Source organism: Thermobia domestica, chromosome 17 (genome assembly GCF_964235325.1).
Source record: "Thermobia domestica chromosome 17, izTheDome1.hap1.1, whole genome shotgun sequence".
NCBI lineage: Eukaryota > Metazoa > Arthropoda > Insecta > Zygentoma > Lepismatidae > Thermobia > Thermobia domestica.
Genome location: NC_137470.1, coordinates 73,938,981 through 73,966,571, shown reverse-complemented (window position 1 = coordinate 73,966,571; position 27,591 = coordinate 73,938,981). Strand labels below are relative to the sequence as shown.

The 27,591-nt window shown below is 35.6% G+C and overlaps 1 protein-coding gene across 16 annotated transcripts in view; it reads left to right on the top strand.

Moving 5' to 3' along the window:
- Positions 1–27,591, top strand: part of LOC145673735 (uncharacterized) — a 453,474-nt gene that overhangs the window by 132,283 nt on the left and 293,600 nt on the right. The window contains exon 6 of one of the 16 annotated variants that reach the window (XM_081743455.1): positions 8,642–9,448. The exons of 14 other annotated variants lie outside the window; for them this stretch is intronic. In XM_081743455.1, the coding sequence (XP_081599581.1) occupies positions 8,642–8,964 (323 nt within the window). In that variant the 3' untranslated portion in view covers positions 8,965–9,448. Of the gene's footprint in view, positions 1–8,641; positions 9,449–27,591 lie in introns of those variants that run through there. One more of the 16 variants, XM_081743472.1, reaches the window with a different exon arrangement.

Below are 27,591 nucleotides of genomic sequence, written 5' to 3'. Positions count from 1 at the left end.
TAGAGTATTCCAACAAATGTACGCGCGGTGAGATATTCCTCAATGAAACAGACATTTTCCATTAACGTAACTGCGATATTTTCTTGAGGGAGAACTATGGCCCGATACTTCTGAAAATTGCGAGGAACTTTTTACCTTCTGAGCCCACCTTCCTCGCCCTCATTACCATCTCTTCAAATTCTTTAGTCCTCTCTCAGCTTTATTTCTGTGGTCTTCCACATAGAATTCCTTCTAGATTGATCTCGTGTATTGATTCTTTTATTTCCATTCTTTCCTCCCTATATTTTTAAAAAACACAAATTTTATAAGCTTTAGCTTGACACTGTCTTTAATACAGATCAGTATACATGTATCACATAGAAGTTTAAAATTATATATTTCGAATGTTCAGTTTATCTAAAAATCTTTTAACTATAAAAACTTACTATTACAGTTTCATCTGAAATTTACGCGTGCAATTTTGAGCAAAACCAAACATATTCATAAACATAACTACATCGTTCTTAATTTACTCTTTCATTTTACAGGAACACGAATTTACATGCAATATTATGTTAAAATTTAATATTGTAACAAGTTAAAAATTAATCATGGTTTAATATTTTTTCATGTTTGTATCTAAAGTAAATTGGAAAATCTTCCCGTTTTAAATTTTATAGTAAATCGCTGTCGTTTTGCTGGTGTTGCAGCTTAATTACATCACATTTGCTAGCAAAGGAAAACAAAACCTTTTTTACAAACAAGACATTTTGTAACTAAAAACAAACAGTGGTATGTAAGCTTAGTCCAATCGGAGAAATAGCCTCAAAAATAAAATCTCACAAATAGAAGAGAAGCAGGTCAACGATATGGGAATAGATCGATCGTAGACGGACTTGAGGGACAGCAATAACAGTCAAATTATTCTCTAGTAAAAACAATATCACGTTTATCAAATATTTATATGATTGGTAGTAAGTATAAATTTGTATTCATTGCAATATACTAACAAATCAAGTCTACATCTCTTGTATAAGTCAAAATTTGTATGTTTTTTTTTTAATTCTAAGTATCACAATATAAAAAATGAGAGGGAAATATCAGAAGGTACATCGAATAGTGTGCTATGTTCGAATCACAGGTTCCCCTATTATGTGACTCCGAGGAGCATCCAAAATTTTAAATGGCAGGTATGTAATTTGGTTCATCATTGAAAGAACTATGGAAAAGCCAACAGCTTTTATAGGGAATAGTTTTTCGTGTTGGGCAATGTTTGTGAAGTTGTCACCATTGAATTCTGAATTTTTTCATAATTAGATAAAACACAGTTAAATAATGTCAATTTTGTAAAGGTAGTATCACACGAAAAACTTCCATAAAAGTTGTTTGCTTTCCCATGATCCTTTCAAGTGAAGTGTCAATATACACATCTTACAATTTTAATTTTTTTAAATTGCCCCGGGGGTTCCATAACGCCCTGTAATGTAGGCAGAGCACTCAATTGGATGCTCCTTCTGGCACTTCCCTATCTCACTTTGTGCTTCATCCTTTTATCTCCAGACACTTGTGATTTATGAACACTGGATATTTTATCTGAGATAACCGATACGTACAAAGGATGTTCTGTCTATGACATTTGTTATGCATATTTTGCATAGGCTTATATTTAGTCGAAACTAGAAACTCGTGAAAATGTGGTACTAAAATTTGAAATGTACATTCAATGAAATTGTAAGATTTGACCAGCAGAAGTTACACAGTGCAACAACTGTGGGTTTTGTGTCTTGCCCCGAGATGGAAGTAGGTATTCTATACTAAGTCACAAGCTGATTTCAATAATAAAATTAAATATTCTATCACGTATCGATGTGTCTAGAAATACATGCCATATACATCATTTAGCCTATACAGGTTGGTCCGGAAGTGGGCGTACCCCCTTTAGTTTCAACAGTACCGTGTTAGTTATGGTAGAATGTCTACACAGTTACCTTGAAATCTTGAGAGTCAGAAACATTGGTATGATCACCATCCATGTTGTAACACAGCTGAATTCTGCGGCAAGTTCTCGCAGATGTTTTGCGGAGATACTCCAAAGTAACGAGGGTGTAGGCGTGTTCCACAGCTGCTCGTAATTTCTGAGTTGTGTGATATCGAGTGTTTCTTACTTGTTGCTTTATGGAACCCCAGAGGGCATTATCTGGTGTCGTCAGATCGGAACTTCTTGGAGGCCAGGCAAAGAGAGCTGGTGAAGATGCACAACCTCTTCCAATCCAGTGGCCAGGGAATGTCTGATTCAGCTAATTGCGCACGTGAATCGTAAATAACTGTTAACAAGCAGAAAACAAATGAACATCAATGGCAATGTTGTCAGATAATACCAAGTAATGCTACCAAACAAATGTGGGTAAAACCTAAAACCATCAGAAAACACCAATTAGGGGTACGCCCACTTCCGGACCACGCTGTATTTCATATAGTGAACAATATTTTGTAATTCATGAAAAACAAAGTAGCAAGTTTTGCTATTGGATACTTGAAAACGACTCCAGTACAGTACAGGAGGAACCATTACTTGTATAAATTACAGATCATACACCAAAAATATATTGCTTTAGAGAAATGACAAATAATGTATGGTAAAGACGAAAATGCGTGAAGTGTACATATAAATTAGGAACTTTCCCTGGAAACTTTTCGTTGTAGATGAATGGTAAAACTTCTTGTAGGAGTGTCCAGCATAATTTTGCCGAAAGGTTTGGTGACCATTTTCTCTTACATTGTCTTTCGATGGCAGTGGCTTGGTGAAATCACTCACCATATTTGTGACTCAAATCTCCGAGATTACGCGGGAGAGAATCCAAATGGGAATGGAGAAGGTGCATTTTAGAAACACATTGCACCCCATAGTCTTTTAACTGTTCAGCATGTGTTCCATCACTTCCCTGTAATTGCCAATTCTAACGTTTCTCAAGACATTAATTGCATAGATCTTCGAAGGAGAATCAACCATTGTAGACCATTGTCGCTTCCTGATATTGGCATTCGTTGATCCACTTCTGTGTGTTTTTTTTTTTTTTTTTCGAAATAACTGACTTTACTACAATGTTCCTTTGCAAAAACATTCTTTCTTTAACTGCACTACCAAGATTCCAAAATTTAACATGGAATATGTATATATCATTTTCTGATACCATATCTATCTTACTAAAGCTATCCTCGCTTTTAGTAGAATTTTATTACTGAAGACTATTGACATTTAAGATTTAAAAAAAAGACTAAATGTAGCATTTCTGAAACCTGAATAAAAAAAACAAGCGTGCTGTTATTCAATAACTGCAGATTTAATGTCTCAGACTTCCATTTGTTTCGAAAACTCATTGTTATGTAAGGAGTAGTATTTAGAATAACAATGTCCCTCATACATAAGAACATATCAGGATTCTTCAGAATTCTTAACGTTATAGGCTACATATGGAACTATTGTTCTTAACGTTTGAAGTCACTGTCTGTTACAACGGAATCCACATTCTTTTTCGATTGGTAGATTTAAATCAAACTGAAAAAAAAAGGAGCAAGAGTACGCACACGTATTCTTGCCCCGTCGATATCTGCGTACCCTTACCCCCTCATTACATAATGGACTTTCTCGTGATGTTGCGCTGCCAACTGTTGGAAGAAAGTCAATTTACTCTAACCTGTCAAACAATAGATACGTATGCTAGAAACTAATGCTTTACAGTACTTTGAAATCAATAAAAAATTGTGTAAGTTATACTGTAAGTACTTGTGTCCCAATATTATATCAAACTATTAGAAAAACATAAATACTTACCTAGATAGCTTGTAGTTTTCCGCAGCACATTCAAACTTGTTTAGGTTCAAGACACCATTAACATCAAACTCCACGTGACGCATTATTGCCATACGCGAATATATTCCCCTGTTTCTAGGGAATCGTAATCTTCCCCCCGGTGTACTCTTGCTTTCCTGTACTCTAAGCATATGCGCCTCTGGCGCGGGAGGGGACTACCAATTCTTCCATCTTCATTTGCCTTAATCATAGTCTCCCTTAGCCCAGTGTTTTATTCAGTCCCCTCGGTTTGGGGGGAACCTTAAGCTCTAGAGGAAGCAGGAGCCCATTAAAAATGTGGAAAGTAGGCATGTACCTTATGCAACCCATAGCTATATATATACTGTGTGCAAAGAAACCGTCTATATACTTTCAGAGAACTGAACTGTATCTGTTCTTCACTGCTGCACATTATTTTTTTAACTATTGAAATATAAAGCTTCTCCATATACTATTATTGCTAATAATAATTTGATCAGATAAAGATTCATATTTATTCAATTTTTAAAATATAAAGACTAATCCGGAAGGTTCTAAACTTTTCATGAACTAAATATGAAATACACATTTTTAATGAACCAACATGTTTTACATTTTACATTTTAAAAGAAGGCAACACAATTCCTTTTGGGGATGCATTAAATCAGATTTTTATAATATTTCTTATATGGAAAAGTTCCACACTGAGAAAAAACAGTTTATATATTGTATATTGTACAAATATACTGAATCCTCTTGCTTACTACAGAAATCAGTATGGAGCATACGTTATCCATATGATACATACGTATTGCTCTTAGATGTTACATCATGCCGTTGCAGGACATCTAACAGTTTTCCGTATATCACATGCATATACTTACGTTACATTCCTCAGCTATATGTTATATACGTCCATTTGTATGTGAGATCCTGTGGCCGTCTATACTGTTTCATACGGAAAATATGTATAAATGAAACACTTATACGGAAAGTATTATAAAACATCCGTTTTGAGTTATACGTCTGCTGTACGTTAAATCCAAAAACTACAGGAATTACGCATGTAACCTATCTTTTCAAGTACGCCACCTACAACTTTTTTCCCCTTAGTGTAGTTCACGAGGACCTTCCACGGATATTGGCACAAGTGATGTGGAGAAAGTTGTCTTAATTTAGTACAAATTCGTGCCATATTGATAATGATCTTTCAACTTTGAAGGTACCTATAGGACACGCACTTAATATGGCAGCTAGATGTCGTAGTGTAGGAAAACCGTCCCCAGTATAATCCACTTGAAGTTTACACAAGATATCACTAAATTTCATATTCTTCTCTGCATACTTCTTTAAAATTGAGTGAAAACATATTCAGTTACGCACTTTTCAAAATTCAAAATAAAAAATTACACAAAAGATTTTGTGTTCTTGTATTGCATTATACATACGCATAATGTCACCACAGTTGAACCCTTGGGACGTTCATGAAATTTTGCCAACGGTATCCCGAAATCTTATGTCAAACTTTTCTAGCAACGCTATCACATATAACCACACAACTTCATTATGGAGCTTACCATCATCTTCAAAATCTGCCTCCAGAAATGCGTACAGACTTTCTTCCGTCACTTTCTTGTGATTCTTATGAAATGCTTCTAAATAAGTCAATGAATCATTCATAATATCCTTCAAACGAGAAGTTGCCACTGACACTTTCATCTGTAAATCACTAAAAGTAAGTTTTTCCGACTGTGAAATTAGTCAAGGAAATAATTGGATTCAACACTTCTAATATAGCAAACAATAAGACCGTTAGCTTTTTCTTCTGGACTACTAAAAACAATCCCTCTGCCTCTAATTACAAATCCCCGCAATCTGTGTGTATTTCTTATAGAGTTACTACGATTGCGTCAATCAACAAGGACCTTGACAGCTCGAAAGTGAGACTTCCAACAACTGTCTCCTACCCTCATAAGCTCCAGATTGGGATCACTCATGATAACTTGTAATGCTTTTGAGTTGAGTTGATTTTGAGTTTAACGTCCCGTTCAGCAGCGAGGCTATATGAGACGTGGACCTACTGATTAACGTGGAATCCAAGCCACATGAGCTCCCGTCGGGAATCGAACCCGGGTCTCCCACGCCAAAGGCTGCTTTTAACTTTGTATGAATTTTCGGTGACTAGTGAAAACTTCCATAGGCTGTTGAAGGTCGAAAATGTCGAATACTTCAAATAACTCTACTATAAAGAAATATAACATTCCAAGCATTACACCTCAAAAAGCATAAATACAGCACATTGAAATCCGATCAACACACTGATTTTTTTTTTCTGTCGTTGCTTCGTGCTGATACATATTGCCTAGTGTTCAGCCTCTCACGGTCAGATAAAAACGAATTTTGCAAGGAATTTTAGCAAGTGTTTTTTCGAAATGACAAGGGAAGTGGGAGATATAAAAATGATACCATTAAAAAAAGTAACTTTTTGGGGATATGAACAAGGACATCGACTGAAAACTCGCAAAGTGGAATAAACTGCACGTTAAATTTGAAACCGGAAATATATATATGGCTGTACCTATATCTTCATAAACTTGGGGGCGGGTAATTTTCCCCTCCTAAGATGCCTGGATAAAACATTGCCTTAGCCTAACGAGCATAATCGTGAGACATTAAATTGAAAGATTTCATTTTCTGGCGCGGGAGATTCATGTTCGGTTCCCGGCGGAATATTATGTGGCTCGGATTCCACGTTAAAGTGTAAGTTGACTTCTCATAGAGCCTCGCTGTTGAAAGGAATGCTAAACTGCTATTCAATCAAGTTAAAGATACTTACTTGCATTAGCGTTTTTATATACAGCCTTATATGGTTATATCTTACTAGCATAATTAAAAATTTCTATCTTTTTATCTGAATTTAGTTGCATTCTATATTAATCCCTCCACATTTGTATTGGAAAAATCATGTACTAGTGTAGTAGAAACTTAATTGTTACTGAATAGTGGCACAATTAATTCCTTATGATGTGGAAATAGGTTTTGTTTTGATTTGAGACATTAAACGAACATTTAATGACCCTTTCAGCAGCGAGGCTGTATGAGACATGGAGCTACAGTTTGACGTAGGATCCCAACCACTTGAGCCCCCGGTGGAAATTGAACCCGGGTCTTATACACCAAAGGCCCGTACACTAACCGATTAGCCACGAGAGAGCTCGGAATTTGGTTGTGTGGTGGGCAGACATCACGTGTGTGGGTTTTCTGGGTTCTCCCGTCTCCTTCCACTTTGTTCGTTCCACCAGTTTCTTCACTGTCATTCCTCATCATCGTCTCCCTTAGCTTTGTAAATTTTGGCAGTTCAAACTCAAAGATTCATTTTGTTTAGTGGAGATAGATCTTAGGATTAACTTCCTAGATAAGATTAATAATAAACCAAAGATACGTTGAAAACTTGATATAGAAGTGGAAAAGGCTTTTGTTTATATTATATACTGTATTATGATATTTCTGGTATATTATATCAGGCATGCTAGAAATACAGTCAAATTTGAGAAACCTAGATTATATTTGTGTCTTTGAACGCAGTAAAAACTTCTTCAGTTTGTTTAACCCTTGGACTACCAACGGAATACATGTGTCTCATGCGTATAATTCAAACATCGTTGGGAATTTGGTTTGAGAAAATCATAAAAAAAATGCATGTTGTTCTCCTAGCGGGTCAGTTGTGACGAGGAGACTGTGTTTAGTTTCCAAAACTGTGTACAGATGTCAGGAATATCCCACATTTAAAGGACTAGCTCGGGAGAGTAATGCTCCCGAAAGTATGAACGAAATACACGGTTTTGATTTTTTGGCGTTATACATGTCTTGCCACGTAGCATTCATATAGCAGAAATCAAACGCTTGCTGCTGTCGGCCCTCCTGGCCGAGCGTGCTAGCGCTACGTGCTAGTAACGGAAATCGCTTTTGGCATGGGATCAAACCCGGCCCAAGGAAGGTTTTAAAAAATTTTAAGAATTTTCATAACGCTTTTTTATTAAAACAAGATGAAAAAATACTCGAAAAAGTGATTTACTTACTTTTGTGCAGATTAGTAGTAGTAGTAGGAACGGGTTAGAAGCCCCGCAGGGCTCGTTTTGTTCCACCTTGACCAGCATGATATAAATTTTGTGACAAACTTAAAACAGCTGGCTAGAGTAGCGCGCGAAAAAACGTACTTCCGGGAGTATTACTCTCCCGAGCAAGTCGTACATTAAAGGAATCGTGCATATAAAAGAATGTTTACATTTAAAAAAAAATTGGTAGCCAAAGGGTTAAAAGTAACTGGAATTTTAATTGGTGATACATAAAATACACCTCGTCGATGAGCAGAACTGGTTGTAAGGAACTATAGTTCTTTCCATTTATCTATGATTTGTATTACTCCCGCCTTTCTTTGTTTTCCAATTTCAACAGAAATTGATAAATTGCTGAGATTTGTAATCATCTCAATTAAATTTGTTGACACCTAAAAGATCAAGTTCCCTACTGTGATATATATATATATAATATTTAAATACCTAGTGTTACACCAGACTTTGAGTTCGTGCAATCTTATGCAATATACAGTATATTGGTAATAATAATTTACCTATTTTTATTAATTTTCATGCGAAATGATGTTACGAGAATATACTATATTCCTGTCACGCTAAATAGGACAGGGTTAAAATTTGGGTTGAACAGTATAAATTTATTAACAACTTTATTGTTGATTTATAATTTCGTTTATATTTTTTCATGATGTGCAAAACATGGAAAATGAATGTAATATTGTCCCTGGTTTCTTTCTAGTGCATTTGAAACATCTCCCATCCGGAGTGGTTATGTATATTGCGTGCAGTCATTGTGGAAAAGTTATACGGAAATGCAACTTAAAAAGGCACATTTTAGATTGCCATTCTCCGAGTCACCAATGTTTCCAGTGTCCAATATGTCATAGGATTTTCCGGACGGCAAACAGTTTGCAGAATCACTTGTCACTGTACCATAGAAACCGGAAAAGTAGAACTGCGGCTCCTACACTCGCAGCAGTCGACCCTGTTGATGTGGCTACTAAATATACTTCAGAAAGTGTAGAGGAAAGATTAAGGTCGGGAAAAAGTGCCTCTCTCTAAGTGTTTGCTATATGTGTTTACAATTGATTAGAAGCGCGACAGGAAAGACTAGAATATTTTACCTTTATGTATGTATTTTGTTACTTAACGAGTGTACGCTTTAAGCAATGTTTATACATTCCATCCTCATTTTGTATTGGATCAGAAGCGGATTGGATACCTTGTAGAAATTGTGTTGTACAATGAACAAAGTGAATGCAAATCAGGGCCGCAGTAAGGGAGGCGCTGCACCAGTGAGCCGAATTAGACTACTAGAAAGAAAGAAAAAAAAACAGACAAGTATTTTGCTTCAGTTATGTTAAAAAATCATGCAAAATTAAAAAAAAATGTTAATTTGGTTTCATCACCAATTTCACAACATTCATTAAAAAGCATATAACGATTGTTTAATGATTTGTTAACATTTTAAATTTGCATATTTGTACTAAAAGACTTGTAAGATTTCCCCAACAATACATTAAATAATATTTGACGATTGTTGGTGAAACTGGTATTCTTTACAATAGTAGATTGTAAAACTACTTACACAAAAACCTTCATGTTCATTTGTACCCAGATTAACTTCATTTCTTTATCCTGCATCTCATCTCCACATCACCAGACTACAGAGTTTTCGGGGTAGCTGTCTCCTTTTCTTTGTATGAAAATCATACATGTTGGGAGTTGTTAAAGTAACCTAGAGGAAAGATCAAAACATAGTTGGAAGATCGCGAAGATTTTGTATTGTTGTGTCCTTTGTATTTCCTATCATCTTTGTTTCGTCATTCTGTGCCTTCTTGAGGAAATTCTCCAATAGCTCTTCAATGGAAGATGCAGGGATAAGTATTGAAAATAAATGAAATCTTTGTTTTAATCCGACTGTTGTTTTGTAGGCTAAAGGAGACTATGACTGAGAGTGAACAAGATAATGGAATGAAGCAAGTGGGAGGAAACGGGAGTATCTTGAGAAAACCACACACGCGGTGTTTGTCCAGCACAAAGCCCATTTGGTGCGAGTTTTGATCGAGCCAGGGACCCCATGCACCGAACGTAAACGCTCTACCACTAAGTCACCGTGTGCATAATAAAACCCAATGAAAGGCGAAGTGTTGTAAATGGTAGTCATAATACAGGTGAACGAGTTGTAACAGTTATATTGTAAAAATCAGTTCCGTGTATTAATTTTAGCATCCTCGTGTAAATGAGATTTATAACAAAGGTCTTGAAGCTTCACCTGAGCGACACTTGTAATCATATACACTTACGTATATAATAATAAACATTAGCGTGGGCCTTGAGATAATTAACACATTTTGAAATAACGAACAGAAATACGCTTCCCAAGGAATGCTGAATCAGTCACAATTATCTCGCTCAATTTTGTCTCAATACTTCCAGTAAATTGACTCCGAAAAACATCACGAGAACTGCAGTATCAGCAATATGTTACGTTTCTCTAATTAGATGTAAGAAATGATTCGGATAGAACATTTAATAGCGTGTTCTCTACTAGGTACAATTTCCAAAGAGCTTATTTTTCAACAAAATAAGAATAAAACATTTTATTTAATATTAAACAAAAATAGCCTTTAACAAATAACGAAACGACGTAAAGTTTTCAAATTCAAATAGTAACAAACTGACTATCCGCTAATAACATAATTGGGCTGAATTTAACAACAGAAGCATGTAATACGAAAATAATACTTGCCTAATCTGAAGAAGTTTCTAATATCAATGCAGTAAATAAAATAAAAACATACATTCTAATGCCCAATGTGCCAAATAACTCAAAATCGTGTTTTCTTCCATTCACGAATCAAAGTTGAAATTTAATCAAAGATTTCTATCCATTGAACAATCACCTCAACTACTTTTACCAAATTTCATTACGCTAAACATACGCATTGCACACTATTAATAACTTCAGTATGATTAATTTACACATACCTCTTTTGAAATTCAAACTACGTTCGGTTAGTAATTTAGATGTAGAACATCTTACATTTCTCATAGAATTGACGAGCGGAAGCAAGACACACCTCCACGGAACTTCATAGAGGGCACTACCTTCCCACCTTAATCATATGACAGAGGTCGTTTTGTAACATCAATCTGTAATGGTAGCTATCATCATAGATACGTGTTCATGCAAGCAACGCCTGAATGATACCATTCTTTTTTCCTTCGAGTAAATTTGTTACATAACAAATATCAGTCAATAGCTATTTATTCAGAAACCATACACTTGGTCACGAGATTTACTTGATCAAACCTTTCTCACAAAGAATGGATATAAACCTATCATCCGGACATCCGAATCAAACCTAGTTCATTCGATAAACATAAAAAAAGATGTTCATTCACAAAAAATTAGGTGCCATGGACAACGGAGTAAGTCCCTTGGGCCCATTAACCCTATTAGTATAAAGAAAATCGTAGACTTGCAGTGAAATAGCTATTGCATCAACACTATTCATTGGAAATTCATGATTTATAGTTTATTCTCTTCAGCATGAAGCAAGCATTCCATTGGTGCTATGTATTGGAGCCCATAATGTACTTGAACAGGGAAAATGGGGAGAATGTTGGGAAAATCCGCTCCAGAAATCCCCTCCATCAACTTTGGACCCGTCTGGAGTGGCCCCGGGTAAAAACAGACAATCCAAATGTATCTCAAAAAATAGTAGAGGTGATAAGAAATGTTTATACCAAATTTTTTATTGATAGACGGAATATACAGTATTTGAGGGAAAACCTTGTATACCAATACACGGTTTCCCCGCATACCTATTATGTCTAGCAATACAAAACTTGGTACACACATTTCTTATCTCCTATATTATTCTTCGAGATGCATTTGGATTGGTGCTTTTACCCGGGGCCACTCCAGAGGGATTTAAACTTGATGGGAGGGATTTCTGGAGGGAATTTTCTCGACATTCTCCCAATTTTTCCTGCTCAAGTACGTTATCAACCCTAATACATAGCACCTCACCTCTGGCAAGCTTGTTTCATGCTGAAGAGAATGAACTATAAACCATGACTTTTCAATGAACAGTGTTGATGCAATAGCTATTTCACTGCGAGTCTACGATTTTCTTTATACTAATAGAGTTAATGAGCCCCAGGGACTTACTCCGTTGTCCATGGCACCTAATTTTTTGTGCATGAACATATCTTTGTTATGTTGATCGAATGGACTAGGTTTAATTCTAATGTCCGGATGACAGGTTTATGTCCGTTCCTTGTCAGTCTTCGTCAGCCACCTCTTTCCGAAACATTCTCAGGAAGTATAATGGAAAATAGATATTGCGTCCTAATGGATGAGTCAAGTGATTTCGTCACTTCCACTTTCAACCTAAGTGCAAGGGTTTGAAATTCACGTTTTTGATTCTTAACAATAACTGTGCTAGTTAAAGAAAACATAGACCAGTGTATGGTCCACTTTTTCATGTACTTACGTAGCCCTCCCTTACTTTGATCTATTTGAAGTTCCCTCTGTCAGAAACTTAATCAAAAACTGCAATTCTTTCATTCACTATAACTCAATAGAAAACACAACCTTATAAATTCCATATGCGGCTCATGATTTTGGAATCCAGCAGGAGCAAATGAACAAATAATGGTGGAAATACGTCATGCTTAACCTGTCCATTAGCCACCTATACAAGTTCAGATGAACAATCAGTTTCAATGAATTAGGTGAATGAATGGATGGTCACATAGATGGGCTTTTGACATACCTAATAGTAGAACGAACGAAGATCAGATAACTTACCGGAGTTGAGAGAAGCAGTGGATAGGGAAATAGATGGAGCAAAAGGAGAAAATACGACTTTCAAGTGACCAGTCCAACATGAACAAGTGCAGTCAGTTTTATCAATCACGTTTTTTTAATACTAAGTTAAACAAAAGCTAGGCGAAAGAATGAACGTAAGTACCGACTGTTTTGTTATGGTGTTTCTTTTTGCATAAGTCATTGCATCGTGTATATTGAACTGTGTGGCCTATCCACACATCGCTCATTTTTAACCTCAAGATATACTCGATTTCCCTCGCTTTTTCCTTTTCCAAGGGGTGATGCTATCAGAAATGTACTTTTCTGTTTTCTTAAAAGGACAAAACCGCAATCTTTTAGGTTTTTGACAACTGATACGAGACGTTACTAAGTGTTGTAGATGTTTTCTTCTGTTCTAGAAATAAGTGTGCCATATTATATGCTGTATACTACTGTTAAAATTCTAATTTTCGGATAGTGGATTCTTTAGACATTCGTTACTCGAATATTCGAACAAAATTCGAATGATCAATGTTTATTTGATTAATTATTCGAATAATCAATGATTATTCGAGCAGTTGTTCGAATAACGAAGAATTGTTCAAATATTGAAAATGAATATTCGGATCTTCCCATAAGAATAATAGTTGTTCGAAGAATTTTAATGGTACTAGTAGACTGCTTACGTTTGAGCTTACACCCTTAGCTCCGGTTCCGTAACTCGCGCAACACAAGCTATACCTTCCATCACTACATATCTAATATTTGTGTGGCGAAGTTCACCACTTCTAGGGTTTTACCCAGCAGTAATGATCCCGACACGTCTTTCAATTTTAGGTAGTATGTCTGCTGATGGATATCCGTTGTTCCATTATCAGTCCACACTAGTAGCGTACGCAGAATTTCATCAGTGGGGTCCAATTTTTTACTAGGGTTTAATCCTGACTTCATTATCCATACACGCTCATTCGACTCCTTTTTACATATGGAACGATTTGTCAATCGGAGAAATCCTCGATCGCAAGTGTGTGTGAATTACGAGCGTTAAAAATTCAAAATTGAACAGGTTTTGCATAGACGCTTCATTTTTGGTATCAGAGGGTTTTTTTTGAGTGTCCAACACAATAGTGAGGTCATTTTGCAAGATAAGGGCACTTATTGGGGAGGAGGTGAAGGGTAATGTCGTCCTACAACTTGCAAATTGCCTCCCGCTTCATGATAGGTTAGGATTCAATTCTCGGTGGGAACTGAGGCGGTGTTTTGATTTTCCCTACTAGGAACACCGCTGCAGGAAAAACACAAGAGAACATTCTTCTCTACGACATAATTTTAGATGCAACTTCTTTATTTTCGAAATTTGTACGAAATATTCAAAGACATTATAGAGGAAAACAAAAGAGCATGCTCAATTCAAAAAACAATACAAACCTTGGAGCTTTATTACCTGTATGAGGTGTGCAAGCAAAATAACTTCCCTGAGCCCAAAGGTGAGCGGGCTGCCATTAACCCAGCATATCCTGATTTTCTCTTTCTCGGTAGAAGTAGAATTTATGGAAAACAAACATTCGTTATATCCTCTCTTTAATTCAGAAGAAAGGAACTGCGTTCCCTACAATGGAGTTTCTATGATAGGTAAATGTTTTTGAATTTTTAATGAAGACACTGTCAGGACACGACAAAAAAAAAAAAATAAATAAATAAATAAATAAAAAAAATTAAAAAAAATAAATCTGGTTTGAATTCGGATTGCCTTATTGATAGTAACATATTTAGTCCTGCTACGCGCCGAGCAATGCTGTTAGACACTTGTTTTGCCACCTGCCTTGCGATGTTGCTACATTGTCATATTTTGACTGGGATTTACTGCCTAAACAAGACCTCGGAGGTTAAATATCATGTTTTTTTTTTGGTCTTATTTCTACCTCTTGCATCAACCCCCGTTAAGCGCGGGCGGGAGTTCTAGAAACACCCTATGTAAATCTACTTAGGTATATGAGAGAATTCCGTCACTTTACCTGAAAACCCTAATACTAAATAAATGATGTACCTACTCGACTACGGACGTTCAATACATAATTAGTGTGTGTTATTTTTCTTTATTTAGCAAGAGCTCCCTCGTAGAAATGTGGTTAGCGTACGTGCCTTGGTGTTGCAGACCCGAGTAAGGTTCCCGGTGGGAGCTCATGTGATTTGGGATCCTACATTAAGCTGTAGGTCTTCGTCTTTTATAATCTCCCTGCTTAATAGGAAGCTAAATTCAAGTGCAAAATCTAAATATCTTAATTTAGCAAAGTGCATTCAACACAAATTACTTCTCAAAATTTTAATCTCCCCTAAAAGCAATTCTAGCTACGCTACATCGTGTAAGATTTTCTTCTATATGTAACATACAGCAAGGTTAATTTTTAAAAGTATCAGCTGTAATTTAACGGTTCGATTATCCCGTTTCCCGTTAGTTTCCACGTGAATTAGCTTATACGAATATAGAAGTAATTAATTAGAAACAATGGTTTAGAAAATATTTACATTTATGAGTATTCTGATATCATGACTATCATGACAAAAAATTAAGGTGCCTTTACACTTTTATCTTGTGAGCTGCTCATGCGAACCTGTAATATGAAGACATTGAATACTTCTGAGCCGGTGAAAAGATCGTGATACCAAAATGGCAGCCATGCTAGAGCCAGAAGAAGCTGCAGCTTAATCTTAGCGATAAATTGTAAGGAAAAAGGAAAAGAAGATATTGAACAATGTGGATTCATCCTATAAATCGATCAAGCCTGGAAGAATGTTTATTTTACAGTCTGTTTCCTAACTAAGGGAAAGATGAAAGTTGCTTCAGGATGTCTATATCTTCGTTTGACGAACTGTATAATAGCATAAAATATGCATTTCCTCAGAGAAACTCTAAACTGAGAAAATTTTTAGCATGAAATATATGTAAACTTTTCTCCGTTCCAACTGAGTTGATACTCACATGTTAAGGGCTCTCATAAGACTGCGTGTTATTTTCTTTCCCGCCTGCAGCCCGGTCGAGCCACCTACTGGCGGGGTGATCTTCATAGTAGCCCAGAGCACTGGCTTACTTGCACTTAAGCGGATATGTGAAGGCGTACATTTAAGACAATGTAAAGCTAGCAGCTGCAGCTCACGTGAGCGTCTCACAGGATCCTGGTGTGAAGGCTACCTTACAATTTGATAAATTCGTTTTGCCCGAACAGAATTGAATGGTTTTTGCATATGTTATGCGTGAGCGTGTTTGCATTATCTAAAACATTCACCAGAGTCGCACTTCCTATTGGTTTAGTGACTAGCGCGCGCGTTCATACGTTCGATTCCTGGTAGTGGTAAAGTGCTGAAAGAAGAAAAAGAAATTTACCAATTTTTAAAAAAATTCTTTCGTTCGGCGATGCAAGTGGTGCAAGACAGCGGAGTTTTTGGGCAAAGGGGTTCCAGCCCACGCCACAACCACTGTTTGAAGCTCACATTACTGAATACCTAAGTTATTCTGTATATGTGAATTTGTACCTTTTTGAAGTTTCATACTAGCAAACCTGATTTGATTCCCTGCCCCATTGTTAAAATATAAGTAGAATTTAAAAAGTAAAAATTATTTAAATATTGAAGCGACTGACAGTTTGCATGTACAGTACACAGTATCTTCCAATTAGTCATCTTAGGTTAGGCTCTTGGGTACAGAATAGCAGAAGAATCATCCGAAACGACGGTAAAGCCGAACATCAATATATCATAATTATTAGTAGATATATTACAAACTTTATGTGTAACTGGTCTTTGTTGCAATCTAAAGATCTACCAGACTGACTTATTTTGTTTTAATTGTGCTAACCCATTCGTCGCTTTCAGAAGAAGAGAGCTAGCCAATGCTACAGCAAGCAGCCTCAACGAAAGTAGACCCTGCAGAACCAACCGGGGAACCACATATGTAAATAGATGCAATGGATTCTGGCAAAAACATGTTTCAGCCGTTAGTCTTCAAAATTAGTCTGTGATGGGAGGATGGATACAAATACCCTTCTTAACTGTTGACAACTCTCTGATTAGGGTTCCCCCAAAATTCCCTCCTGCGTGTGGCCCTGAAGAATTTGTTACGGCATTGATTATGTTATATGCAGTACCAGAAATGAGTCATATACTCCAACATTTCTTGTTTCCATGAATCTTCACACCTGCGTCTTTCATAGTGAGACTGTAAATGGAAAGCTTTTAGTTGGACGGTGCACATGAAATTTCATATGCAAAATATATAGGGTACTGGCGCTAGCGTTTGGCATTTGTTGTTTCGAACACTGGGTGGTTATATACGGAATGCTTCGAAAACCAAGGGAATGGTAACCTTAAAGAAACGGAAAACCATTATTCCGAACACCCTTATTTGCGTGGAGTGTTTTCGTAATTGAGAGACGACGAAAATCACCGGTGGTTCTTGGGTTTTGAAATCAGTGTATATTTTGAAACCAAAATTCAATTTCCATTTTTATAACAGATGTTTGGTTTCGAAAATCGATCTGTTTTTAAACCGAAACTCTGGTTTTAATTTCAGAACCTAAAGTTACTTCCGGTTTTCAAAACCTAACAACTGGTTTCGGTTTCAAAACCGAAAATCAATTTTCAGATATTTGATTTAAAAAAAAAAAAAGAAAGAAAATGTCACGAAGTATGAACAGCACTACTTGAAAGTAAATGTTCAACTATAAATTAAGCTATCGATTGTAATATCCCCTAATTTAACGACGAAAATAGTTTCTAGTTCAGTGACAATTTTAACCACAGTTGGCCGCCTTGTTTGTAACAAGGTTCCTGTTCGTCGTTCTCTGTAGCATCTGGTGCATGTCTTCAGATTAAGAAACAAGTAGACGGAAATGCAAGCACTAAGAAAGAAGCATCGTACTGCAAGCGCAGTATTGGAAATAGATGCTACACACATTTTTTAAATTTCTGTCAGTGTGCGTCTTTAGGTTTGAATTATTTTTTGCGATAGATAGCGTTGTTGTATCTACCTGGAAAGTTTGTTAGGTTATCTGTTGTGTACACACACGTTCTTTTTGTAACTGCGTTTTTCGTGGAAGGTTTGTAGCATGAGTTTGTTGCTTTACGCCAAAATTCAGAAATATTTTAATATCTAAATTCATTCAATTTTATTAATTGGCTTCAAAAAAACAGTAAAGTATTGTTTATAATTTAACTAGTTATAAAAAATAATTAGGTTGCAGACAAACAAATTATAACATCAGGTTACGTATTGCTAATGATTGTTGTTTTTCATAAAGTAATAGACACGAGTCTGCAAGTGTCACAAAAACATAAACAAATACAAAAAAAAAAAAAACAAAAAAATGTAAAACGTTGTATAAATTTGTGTTAACAATTACACATTATCAAAATTAGGTAAAATTGTAAATTTTGCAGACGTAAACTGTCTGGAAAATGTAGTCAATAAAAAAAAAGCAGAAACTGTGATTTTAGCACAGTTTCGGCACAAAGATGTAAGAGCTGCAGAATTTGTAATAAAACAACAACAAATTCGTCATCATAAACATTAACATAAAAAGGTAATGTTAAACTAAATAAAAATCAATCACAGAAAAAACGTTAATTAATCAGTCTCCAAGAATCATTCTCAGCAAAGCAGCTATTGAAAACCAACTATAAACAACAACATTTCCAGTGAACATCCTTCCACTGTATAAAACTTAAACAACAAACTTCAAGTCCAAAAGTTCAACTCCAAATTACAACAAGGTATATAAAAATGCATCTCTGTTACTCTCAAATTAACTAATTCACCAACAAATTTATTAAATGTAATTTAGCTATTTTATCTAAAACTTACATCACAACATCCAACTCTAAACTCTACTTAAAAAATAATTAAATAAATAAATAATTAAAGTTAAACGCTCATATTCTAATTTATTCAATCTCCATCACATATTAATTATTAATTAAGTTAATATACGCTCCCGAAAGGAGGTTGAAAATATATATTGTCTTTTGCATTTACCGGAAAATTCATTGGATTAGCTGTGGTGTGAGCCCATGGTTCTTTTGACAGCGGATTTTTTTCGTGGTAGATTCGTGTGAAATGTGGAGATGTATTTGTGCACCTACAAAAAGGAGATTGAAAACCGTTCGCGTGATGTGAAATACTTTTTCCCTCACTTTGGAAACAAAAAGAGGAACGTTTAGTGGGATATTTGTCTTAATTCCTATTTTTTAATTTTTCTTTCGAGAAGTATTTTGCATTATTTTTTGCTTGCTATTGCACATTATATAAGCCTCAATTTTGATATTGTGGTAGGGCAATTTAAATACGGTATTTCATAAAATAATATTGTACGGGGTTAGAGGGATTATTCCCTAAATTTGAATTAACTTTGTGATTTCGGAACCCGGTACTTCAGATGGCATCCTTGCACGATGGGCCTTGTTTCGAGGCTGAAAACATAAATATTTCACATAGTTTTCACGGAGGTATCTGTAATTTAAAACTTTCATTTTTTGGTATTCCATCCGTGTTTTATTTATTCAAACTCTTACGTTTCAAGCGCACTGACTGCGTTTATATTATTTATAAATAAATAGTTGTTAAATATCATCGAAAATAGTGCTACTGCGCAAGAATGCCACCTGCAACACTGGATTATAACTGTAGCGGGCTTTGTAAAATTTATCCAACTTCGTGATGAAAGGAGTACATGCTTCATGAAATCATGTAAGTATCCGTAAACTGGGATAGCACGCAGAAGTCAGTAAAGAGGCTTTGTGAATGTGGTATTGAACCTCCGGCTTGCATAGGCCATAGAGCTAGTAATGAACCACGCCTACACTGTTTATATGTTCACATATATTTACATGTTCTTCGTCTAAAAACATTAAACTTACTTTTTAAATTAAGATATCAGTAAATTTTTAAATAAATGTATTCGTATTCCTAATCCATACCAGTAGATAGGGATAGAGTTTTCATCAACTTTGTGAATTGAGTAGGTCTGTCCTAGTTTATCTTATAGTATAATTAATAAAAATTACAGCTGTTATAATTAAAATATGTTATATGTGGAGAGAATGAATTTGTTTTTGATTAAATAACGTGGAATAAAATTTTAAATAATGTTCTATTGACGTTGATGAAAGAGAATGGGTATGAGAAAATGAAATTGGGATGAATAGTGCCACTTTCAAGAAAATTACATTGTACTGCTATATTAAGTGTTTTGTTAAAGAACCTTTTACAGCATTATAATATACCATATACCATATCTCTACTACAAAGTTTACATAAAATCTTTTTCTTCAAAAATTATATGATACTATAAAATATATATTTACCTCGAATGGCCCTGTTCATCCTAACATGTCTTGATGTCTGGGTGAATAGAGCCATTTGTAAGGTGAATAGTCGTACTAAAATGTAGAATACAATTCGTATACATAATATTTTAGAAATATAGATAGCGCAAGCCATAGATTTACATGCTCATAAATTCATATAGTTATATATGGGTGCCAACAAGTTTCTCTCCAATATATTTTAAGAAAACTCAACACAAATAAGTAGTCTAATATCTTCTTTTTGCAGCAGAACAATCACATTACAATTAAAAATTCTTGAGCAATCTGTTAATAATAGTACGAACGCTCTCTTTTAATTTTAAAAAAAATCGTTAATTAACCTTTGTCTAAAGAATAGCCTATCATATACGAAAAGAAAAAAATGAAATGAAATCCTTGAGTTTTACGTCCCACAGTTATGCCGGATAGGCTAAAACAGACGGTGATTATAAGAAATGAATGAAATGGTGGAGTGAAGAAAGTGGGATGAAACGGGAGAATCCTGAGAAAACCCACGCACACGGTGTTTGTCCACCACAAAGTTCACTTGGTGGGGGCTGGAATCGAACCCGGGACCCCAAGCATGAGAGGTGAACGCTCTACCACTGAGCCACCGCGGCCCCATATCAGTGGTAGAGCGTTCACCTCTGGTGCTTGGGGTCCCGGGTTCTCCCGTTTCCTACCACTTTCTTCATTCCACCATTTCATTCATTAATCATCATCACCGTCTCCTTTAGCCTAACCGGCATAACCATGGGACGTAAAACTGAAAGATTTCATTTAAATTTCTACCACTGATATACACGAAAAGAGTACACAAAAACAAAACTTCACTTTGCGTAACAGAAAACAGTAAACTTCTCATTTGGAAGTTTTCTTTGGTTCTGTTGCTGGATTGCTGAAACAACGTCCACAAGTAAACATTTTCTTTTCTTCTTCAACACACCGAGTATGATACCACGCTTTGCACTTGTAGCAACATATTCAATCGCCAAAGGATGAAGTGAAAGGGTAGTAATAGGAAACGCTGTGAAACCCGCACACGAACTTTTCATTTTTATTTATATTTTTTGTTACCACATCATCATAATCTTTTTCTTCCGTCAGGTCTTCTGAACTTACTACTGACGTTCTTCGTGGCCGTTCCCTTTTAAATAATGCTTTGCAAACAGATTCTGGAGATGTTAGTACCTCAGCACGTTTCTTAGATCTAGATTTACCGGGTACTTTTTTAGCAATCTTTTTTGGAGTTGATATTAAATTATGGTCAGAAACGCTTGCCTCCTTAGACATAGGCATACACTCAACTCTTTTTCTCACAGATGTAGTTGCAGATGTTTCTTCCTCTGCAGGCCTCGAGTTTGTTAACGTTAATTTCTACTTTCTTATAAGATATTTCAATTCTGCAAGAGGACAAGCACTTGTACTGCTTCTTGTAAGCCATCTCCACTATATTTCTGCTGTGTTTAACGCTTATATTTTCCCATGTGAAATAAGAGAAACAAAAAATATCGAATTCTTATATAACCATTATATATAAGATCATAGATAGGATGAATGGGTGAGGGTGTAGTTGATGCATGCATTTGTACAAAATTAAAATGGAAAAATCTGAGTTTTACATCCCAAGCTTATGCCAGGTAGGCTAAGGAAGATGGAGATGATGAGAATGAATGAAATGGTGGAATGAATAAAGTGGGAGTAAACGGGAGAACCCCGAGAAAACCCGCTCACATGATTTTTGTCCACCACTTGGATAAAGCTGGGATCGAGCCAAGGACCCCACACAACGGAGGTGAACGTTTCGTTCCGTTCATTTAATTAATATAGCGATGTTCCTGGGAAAGATTTTTGACTTCCATTAAAACTCTAGGAATTAGTATTGCTTGTTCTAGAGACTTCTAGAAAACTAGGATTTAACTTACTATAAAAACAACTTAATGAATGTGGAAACCCATGCCTTTCTTTCTTTCTTTCTTTTTTTTTTTAAAGGATTAGTTTTTCTTGCTAGATACCTGACCGCAGCTCTGGGGGGCGAGACGTTAAGTCGGAACAAGTTGTATTCGTATACATCTATAGTCCGCAGGGTATATGTTCTCGGCGTGAAAGACTCTTAGTTCGATTCCCGGTTGGCTAGGTTTCCTCGTTTCATGTCATCTCACTGCTACAAAGGGCTCTAAACTTCACACAATTTTCATACTCAAATAGACTTCAAGTTCACCAATTATATGGTTACCGTTGGCTCTCGGGGTTGGAGACACGGATTCTATTCCGAGTAAAAACCCACGTTTTTTAAAGTCCAAGTCTGCAATATTCTCGATAGCAAAAAGCACGTTAACTTCAATTCAATTCCGTTTTCAGAACTCAGCTGCTTTGGTGTACGTACCTAATCATTCAACTGTTATACAGTAAGTACCCTGAAAGCATAATTACAAGACGATAAACTCAGATACAAACACCTACATCGCTGTCCTCGAAATAAACAATATGGTTTTGTGTATATATATTCCCAATTGAACACGAATTAGTTGTTCACAGTAAATGACATCCTAACTGTAAGTAGACTGACATATATTATTGTTTGATCACGTACAATTTAATCACAATATCCCAACAACTTATCCTCACATATAATATCAGATACAAAGAATTCTTTGTAAAAGAAAAACTGATTTAGACTTTGATACCCCGCGATGTGTCTGAAGGTCGTATACGCGCACACACACATTATATAATATACAGTATTTTATTTCTAAAAATAAAGGTGCCGGTACGCTGGACATCAAGTTCATAATGGTTAAAAAGTTGCATAACTTTCAGGATATTATTCTTAGCAATAATAATTATAATGTTCAGTAGCATATCAGTGCGGTCTTGTAACTAAAAGCTATTATGTACATAAAGATTCTTTAAAAATATCTATTTTTTTATTTTTATTATTTTTACACGTTTGTTAATCTGAATGAGAAAACATTTCTTTTCCATTACACCATGTCGTCAATTTGAAACACTATATGAAAAACGTTAATTGTTTTTAAGTATTATTGATGTGTTTTTTTTTTATGTTGATCAATTTGATCAAGTGCAAATGAAGTTTCAAGGTTGTGCGTGGCGCTTGCTGTAGTGTAACATTTTCGTGCGTTTCTTCGTAGCATGAGAATGGATTTTGGTTGAGTAGGGTTAGTCATAATCGGTCAGAGGAACAATGGAGTGATTTTTGGTATTACAGTTATTAAGGATTTCTACTTGTCCAACTTAACTGATTTATATTTAAATCTTACTCTTGGATATTATAGTAAGGAAATTAGTTGCTTAAAAATATCTTATTCTTACATATTAATTTTATAATACAATAAACGTAATGATCATATTTCTTAGTGATTTGTTTCTTACTTTTTCTCATTTTGTAAATGGGCGAAAGTAAGTTGCTATTGTTTGTTTTCAAAGGCATCAAAAGTTCCGCAAATACTGCAGTTCAATAACAACATACATACAGTATTGTTTACATAATATTCTTCAGAATACTAATCATGCTAGCAAAATGTTCTACAGACCTCTACTAAATAAATTGATAAACTTTGCGAAAAAAATGTAGGGGATGTTTCCACATAATCTTCTTCCTAATAATAAATTAAAACAATGAATTGGATACATTAAAATAGGAACTGAGCAAAGGCTCCGCTGTGGAGAAAGGACAGAGGTGGAGTCCCAACAGAACTTTTGTACTGGCTTTTAGTTTAGTCGAACTCATCGATAGACAAATTTGTTGGGATTATTTCGTTGTGGGAGGTCAGTCTTTTCCGAAAAAAAAAATCTGGTCAATATGAGCCTTTTATAGTTTATATTACCGCGCGAAAAAGAATGAAAAAGGGAGGCGCGAAGACGTGCCAGCGAACGAGAGAGAGAAGGGCTTAATAATTTCTAGCCCTTGAATACAAAAAACTGACTTCAAGAAGGAACAAAGATTTGTAACCCTTTCTCTAGAAGTCCCGGGTTCGATCCCAGCCCCCGCCAAGTGAACTTTGTGGTGGACAAACACCGTGTGCGTGGATTTCCTCGGAATTCTCCCGTTTCCTCCCACTTTCTTCATTCCAGCATTTCATTAATTACTCATCATCACCGTTTCTTTTAGCCTCACCAGCATAACCGTGGGACGTAAAACTCCAAGATTTCATTTCATTTTCATTTCTCTCTCTAGAAAGAAAAAAGGAAAAGAATTCTGATTTTCAATAAACCTATATTTTTACTATTTGGCATTTTCGAAGTTTCTCGTCAACTTGTTTTTTAAGACAGAAGAGGAAATGTTCCATTCTCATTGAAAAAGTACCGGTATGCCATACCGTTGCATACCGACATAAATAAACCACTATATATATATATATATATATATATATATATATATATATATATATATATATATATATATAATATATTGTAATATCCTATGTGATGTAAACAAACAATTCCTGGCATCAGTGTTTACAAACACCATCACGTGGTTTGGCAAGAGGATCTCCCACCAGATGTGTCTACAGTCACATGCAGACGACGGCTTCTGGCCCTTCCCACGGAGCAGAAGACGACATCGGAGCAGCAGCGCCACCGCCACTCAAGGAGCCCTATAAATTGGATGGACAAAGGCAATTCATTACCAGTTTTCTGGTGACCCTCCCCTAGTCTGCTACGGGACTTTTGGAGTAACCTAACCCCAGGCCTCTTGTCTGCTACGGGGCTCTGTCTGGGAATCCTAACCTCAGCCGCTTAGCCTGCTACGGGGCTCTGTTGGCCACTTAACCCGCCTCTGCTTGCTACGGAGCATTGGTTCCTTAATTCCCCTCTGCTTAGCCTGCTACGGGACTGTGGAGATCCTGTCTGGGACCTTACGGTCAAAGACTACCTATTTCTAACCTTTCATATTAGAGAGATTAGTTTTTATGGTATTTTGTAAAAATACTTTTATAGTGGAAATTTTATAATAAAATTGGTAGTGGGAGTCGATTCCGGACGCTCTTTTTATTAAATGCTCTACCTACAAACCTATATGAAACAAAGTTTTACAATATAAATATATAGATAGATAGACAAATAAGACTTTTACTACCTGTTAGCTTTCTTTAAAGAGAACAACAACAAAAATCAACCCTTCATGCTGTTAATTATATCTTTGTTTTTCAGTAATTATAAAAAAAAAAGACGCTAGGGTGATTAAAATGACAGTTCAATATAACTCATTCAATAGATTTCCAAAGATGCAAGTGATTTAAACAATTTCTTTTCTCATGATGCTTCCTCCGATTACAAAACAATTCCTTTTCACTTCAACAGAAGGAGGTTTAGCTAGTTAATAATTGTATTCCAACTAACTTATAAAATGATCTAGATTTTTCTAGAGCATTCTACTATGTTCTACCACTACGTTTTTCTCTCCATGACCCACATTCGCTTTCTGTTTTCCTGTCCGCTCTCGCAGACCAGAGCTGCGGTCAAATATCTAGGGAGAAAAATATTTTTAAAAATAAGAGAAGGATTTCCTCATTAAGTAAGGTATTTGTTTTTATAACTTAAAACCGAATTTTCCAAAAGTCCTTACAACAAGATCTTAATTTTCTACAATTTTAATAGAAGACAAAAATGTTTTCCAGAAACATAGCTATATTAATTAAATTAACGGTATACATTAAAATTTTATTCAATATTTAGTTTTTCTTATGCATAGCTGACAAATAAAATTAATTTCATGCTTATCATTCGTGTAACAACTCATTTACGTATCAAATTTTTAAAGTCATTCCTTCCATATAGTATAACACATCTTATCACAGCTGCCATTTTAATTAATTTTACTAAAAGATAATCTAAGACATACCTATTCAATATCATAAAATTGTTTTACAAGTATATCCCTTTCTACTCACATCCACTACCATTCCTTTGTAAACAAATGGATTTTTACCTTTCCTATTCATACAGTTCTGGTTCCTTGTTTTTAATCTGCACTAAATACTCTTCCCTTGTGATTTAAATATACAATGTGTGTCAAATTCAGTGTTACAAGCCAATTATCTTTCAAGTATGTATCAGGAAAGTAAAGTGATAAGGACCAAAAATCAACAGCACAGAGAAGCCGATAAAAGTGGGGAAAAACGAGTGCCCATGGACCCAACTTCAAAATTTCAAATGGGAACATGAATCGAGTGATATCTCGTTTTATACATCTTGAAGAATTAAACGTCTTTGGTAGAAAACAACTGTCGATAACTGGTAGAAAACAACTGGAAACCAGTTTCCAAAATAATCTCCGAAACTTAGTCTGGTTTGAGGTTACTTGCATGGTCCGTAGTAGAAACACGGTGGGAGATAAAGGAACAAAAACTAGAATAGGAAAATTGCATAGGGCACATCGAGTGGTGGTTTGTGGTGATCCCTAGGGTACCCCTGATGAGGATCCGGAGGCCAACTTGTAAATCTCAAATGGCAACATGAATCGAGTGGACACATCGTAGAAAACGATAAAAACTTTAGATGGAAACAAGTGTATGTATGGGGAACCGTTTCCAAAATGTACACCAACCTTGGGTCTTGTTTCAGATGAACTTACATGGTCCGTAGTGAGTAAACATCGTAGGAACGAAAGTATCGAAGGCCGTTTGGATCAAGGGTTAAGAGCTGTCATCAGAATGTTGAATTGTTTTAAAATGTAAAAGACAAAAATCTTTCAGTTTAACATCCCAAATAGTGATCAAACTTCCAACCATTATCGCCGTAGTTGCAAGAACAATTCTATTCAAGACGTCATCTCATCGCCCTACCTAGAAGAAGGATGAAATGAAATTCATTACTGCTACCAGCTAACAAATATTTATACTCCATTTCGTGTTGTCAGAAATTGATAGTTCTGTTTGTAAAGCCATAAACGTAAAACTATTATTACGTTCATGTGTAAACCTAAGAAGCATCTGACATAACCGAAGCTATTAATAGTAATAGAAGAGATATGTGACTTTTTCTTTTCGTCTTTGTCGTCCTAAAAATTAAAAAAATACTGTTTTCGACGGAAACTAAACTTGTGACTTCTTTGATATGTAGTGTAGAGCATTACCGACAACACACTGGACATTGTTTATAAAAATGCTGATAAATGGTATTTATTAGCTCTTTGTCCACCGTTTGGACTGCAAGAAATGAAAATATTTATTCGTGCTAATGTCCCTGCCAAAGTGAAATGTGTTTCTACACAATTGCTGTTCTCATATGACTGGATATTTTTTTAAAAAAACTTCTATTGTGATAAAGAAAAAAAACTATAGTATCAGCAGGAATCGATCTGAGGGCACCACGATCTTCAGTCGACGTGATTTATTACACCACGGAGACGATGCTTACAGTGGGAACAGTATGTTGAATGATTTGTACGAGGGAGGCAAAGGACTTTACATCGAATCTTTTTCCTTGTTTTCGTTTTGTCGTGTTCACTCTTTGTGCTTTTCGTACAAGTCATTAAAAGCAAG